Here is a 3818-nt window from a genome sequence, read left to right on the forward strand (position 1 = left end):
ATTTGAAGATCGTTGGGTTTATTTGGTGGCTAAGCTAAACCAATCTACTATGAAATTTAGAAATTGAAAAATATCTATTTTATGGAACCGATTCAATCTTTGATCGATCGGGTGCCGCGCCCCTGGGGAGAGAACATTAATCTCCCCAGGGGCGGCGCGCTGCGGAATTGGTGGGAAGTCCTAGGATCGGCGTCGTGAGACTAACCGCTCTGATACCATGTGAAAATTGTAGGATGGATGAATATTGTGGTTGTATATTGACTTGACCCTCATATGGGGTATATATATAGAATACATGAGGGGGTAGAGACTTGGAGTACAAGATAAGTAATACATGGTTTAAACCTGTCGATCTACTCCTTATCTCTATCTTTAAACCCAAACTATATTCTAACAAGATCATCCTTCTACATCGAAGACTTTGGACCGTGCCTTCCGTAGGGTAGAAAGTTGACCAAAATTTTCGCACCACTCTTCAGCTCTGGCTCTTGATTGATTCATATCACCTCATTCACATTTTCTTCAAATAGATGTCCTTTTGCTTGGGCAAACTTTATGCAGTGTGAATGTTCTTTACACGCTACCAAAACTTTTTAACCAAATAATGGCCAAAAACGCAATGCCATCCCTGTACAACGTCACACTTAAGACTTATCCATAGCATTGACCACCTGCACCATTTCCCCGGTTATTATTTGAAGATCACTTGGTAGTTCATTATTTGGCTGCTTGATGTATTCGCATTATCTACGCAGTGTGCACTTGCTTGTGTTCATCAAGCATCGTATGGAAGCATTAAGCAAATAAGCATTAGCAAAAAAAACTCCACTGTGCAGCCACTGTATAAAAAAGATTTTAATACCACTCTCAGTAAGAATAAAATGTGAGTTTCAGTTTTTCTTTCTGCCAGCTTCAGAAAAAATGTGCCTGTGATGTTCTAAAATGTCTGAAATGTTTGCTTTTGACTTTTAAGCCCACGTGGAAGAGCCAACTCAATGTAACCATATTAAAATAACAAGTCTGCTCATCTAAAACAACCACTACTATTGACTGGTTGTTAAATATTGTAATATCCTTATCCTTCTTTGAATGTTACCTAATCGTTGAATCAATCTTTCTATTGTCTGGCTTAAGATGGGTAAGCAGCCATCCCCAGATAGCAGATGGAAAATAAGAATTGAGGCTTCCTAATCTGGTTCTATCAGGTTTTCTGGAGGTTAGCCTCGTTCTAACCAAAGCCATGGCCTCCAAGCAGATGGTGCATATGAACCAAGGACAAGGGGAAAGAAGTTATGCTCGCAACTCTGGTATTCAGGTATGCTATTATTTGACACTTGGCTTCTCAAAACTGTCCATCAGGAACTTGTTCATAATATAGTTTTTGTTTTTGTTTTTGCGGGAGTTTATAATATAACTATATTCGTGAAATTCAAAAGAAGAAATGAGGAAGTCAAGAAGCATGCTATTTAGCTGAAAGATTATAGTAATAGATTTTCTGAAGAAGTTCAAATCGACTGCAGAATGCTCAGCAGAACAGGATGAAGCTCCTGATAGAAAGGGCCATCATAGACTTATGCAGCAGCAGCACCTTGTTACCTGAAACAATGGTGATCGCGGACTTGGGCTGCTCCTCTGGCCCAAACGCGCTGGCACTGGTATCGGTCGCCGTCGAGGCGATCCATGGTTACTGTCTTCAGTTCCAGCAGCCACCACCGGAGCTATGCGTGTTCCTCAACGACTTGCCTGACAACGACTTCAATACAGTGGTGAAGAGCCTTGTCACACTCCGTCGAATTAACGACCCTGTTGTCGTGACGGGAGTCGCACCGGGGTCGTTTTATGAGAGGCTCTTCACCAGTAGCTCAGTGCATCTTGTGTGCTCGTCCAGTAGCCTGCACTGGCTCTCAAAGGTGTGAGTGTGACACTGCTCGATGGATCCGCTGCATTAACTTGCTAATTCTATAAGCAAAATCTAGCTTGATCTTGACAGGCTCCTGAAGTTCTAAGGAGGAACCAGATCCCGGCTTTCTACATTGATGAGCATGTTAGGCGTGAAAAGCTCCCTATGGTCCTTGAGGCTTATGCACAGCAGTTTAGGAAGGACTTCAGACATTTCCTGGAACTGAGAGCCAAAGAATTAGTCCCGGGAGGCCAGATGGTTGTTTCCATTATAGGAAGGCATTCTGATGGCATCGCCCCCTTTCACATCTGGGACATCCTTGCTCAGGTTCTAAGCCTTATGGCCTCAGAGGTACAATTTCTTAGTTTTTCTGGCATAGAATTTTATCATTTGCTGACGAAGGCACAAGTAATCGATCTTTCGCGATGACCGACAGGGTGTAATCGACAAGGAAAAGTTTGATTCTTTCTACGTGCCAGTCTATGGACCTTCAAAGGAAGATTTAAGGGAGATCATCCAAGAAGAGGGCTCCTTTTCCATCAAGGAGTTTCTGGTGCATGACTTTTTAAGCGACCTAGACAGTGCACTCGTCACCCCAAGCTGGATCGCCAACCAGATAAGAGCCGTGTACGAACAGATAGTCGTGCAACATTTTGGGGATGTGATGGACGAATTCGTGAGGATCGCGGAGCGGCGCTGGAGCCTGGATGCAAGCTTGCTGCAGCAAGAGCATGCCGGATTAGCTATGCTGACTCTGTCGGTCGCGAAGGCATGATGGATTGATGATTGTGGCCAGTGGTGTGACTGCTTTGCTTTTTCCAAAGGTACGCCACTTTTAAATGAGACAGAAGCCGTTGGTTTCTTCAAGGCAACAATGTCAACAGTTTCCTTTGATCTTGTTACTCAGGATGGTGAGTTGGTGGCTGGTTTGGAAGGCAACAATGTCACACTTCATTAATCTATTTGCATATTGGAGTGGGCTTTCTTGCGTCATACTATGTCATTGCTTCTCTTGTATGTTTATGGATTTTTATACATTTCTATTATTTTGTCATTTGAATGGACTATTCTATATATTGTAAAATGTGTGACTCGTTTGTCCAAGTACTTTTTTTTTTTTAAAATGAGAAGGTGGCTCAAGGCCTACCTTATATTTCCAAAACAGGCACATGGCCTCGGAAGGTTCGGTTACATGGCTTGTGTGATGCACCAGGGTGCAAGGCCACAAGCAGCCTAGAACAAGAGAGAGAGAAACCAAAAGGCAAAGGAAAAAGAAGAGAAAAGGAAAGGAAGCTCTCCTAGCCGTCAATCAAATTAGCCCAATAATGCAGGTTATCTTTGTCTCGCTGCTTTCTAGCTCTGTTGGACCAAAGACATAGCAAATCAGCTGCATGGAACTAAGATATGGCTCCGTCCAGCACTTATTGTTGAAAACTCTATCATTCCTAGCTTGCCAGACGGTGACTGCACAAGCCGCAAAAGCAACATTCCATTTATGTTTGAAAGCAAGCTGATCCGCTGCCTGACGAACGAAAGTCTGAATAACAGGGGAGTGCAGAGCCAAAGGACCCAACAGGAGCCTGTGCCAGATGGTGTTGACCGGACGGCATCGAAGCAACAAATGATCAACCGATTCAAGGGCTGGGCATAGATCGCATCCAGCGTCAGAGGCAGCCACTGACCAGCCCTTCCGAGCCATATTGTCTCTTGTGTTCAAACGCCCCCAGAAGACAAGCCACAAGAACACCCTATGCTTTAGTGGTATAATGGGATCCCAAACCCACTGATTGGGAGCCCAACGCAAGCCGCGGAAGGTGAGCAACCTGTAGAAAAAGCCTGTGCTGAGCCTGCTGCCAGCCATCGAAGAAACTCGGGTGTCCAGGAGCGTAGAGGCAGGGGTAATATTTTCCAGTAAATG

General features: G+C 44.2%; 1 protein-coding gene across 1 annotated transcript; it reads left to right on the top strand.

Moving 5' to 3' along the window:
* Nucleotides 1-1124: 1124 nt before the first annotated feature.
* On the top strand, nucleotides 1125-2974 carry LOC125549195 (inactive anthranilate O-methyltransferase 1-like). Its single transcript, XM_048712663.1, has 5 exons — nucleotides 1125-1315; nucleotides 1521-1910; nucleotides 1991-2251; nucleotides 2337-2724; nucleotides 2808-2974. The coding sequence occupies exons 1-4, from the start codon at nucleotides 1241-1243 to the stop codon at nucleotides 2673-2675; spliced, it is 1065 nt and encodes a 354-aa protein (XP_048568620.1). The 5' UTR covers nucleotides 1125-1240; the 3' UTR covers nucleotides 2676-2724; nucleotides 2808-2974.
* The last annotated feature ends 844 nt before the right edge of the window (nucleotides 2975-3818 follow it).

Source organism: Triticum urartu, chromosome 3, assembly GCF_003073215.2.
Source record: "Triticum urartu cultivar G1812 chromosome 3, Tu2.1, whole genome shotgun sequence".
In the NCBI taxonomy this organism is placed as follows: Eukaryota; Viridiplantae; Streptophyta; class Magnoliopsida; order Poales; family Poaceae; genus Triticum; species Triticum urartu.

Bases quoted from the DNA above. Each gene is read 5' to 3' on its own strand.
- LOC125549195 (XM_048712663.1), top strand. From the start codon at position 1,241: ATGGCCTCCAAGCAGATGGTGCATATGAACCAAGGACAAGGGGAAAGA. The intron at 1,316-1,520 runs GTATGCTATTAT...AATCGACTGCAG, and splicing joins CTCGCAACTCTGGTATTCAG to AATGCTCAGCAGAACAGGAT. The intron at 2,252-2,336 runs GTACAATTTCTT...GATGACCGACAG, and splicing joins TAAGCCTTATGGCCTCAGAG to GGTGTAATCGACAAGGAAAA.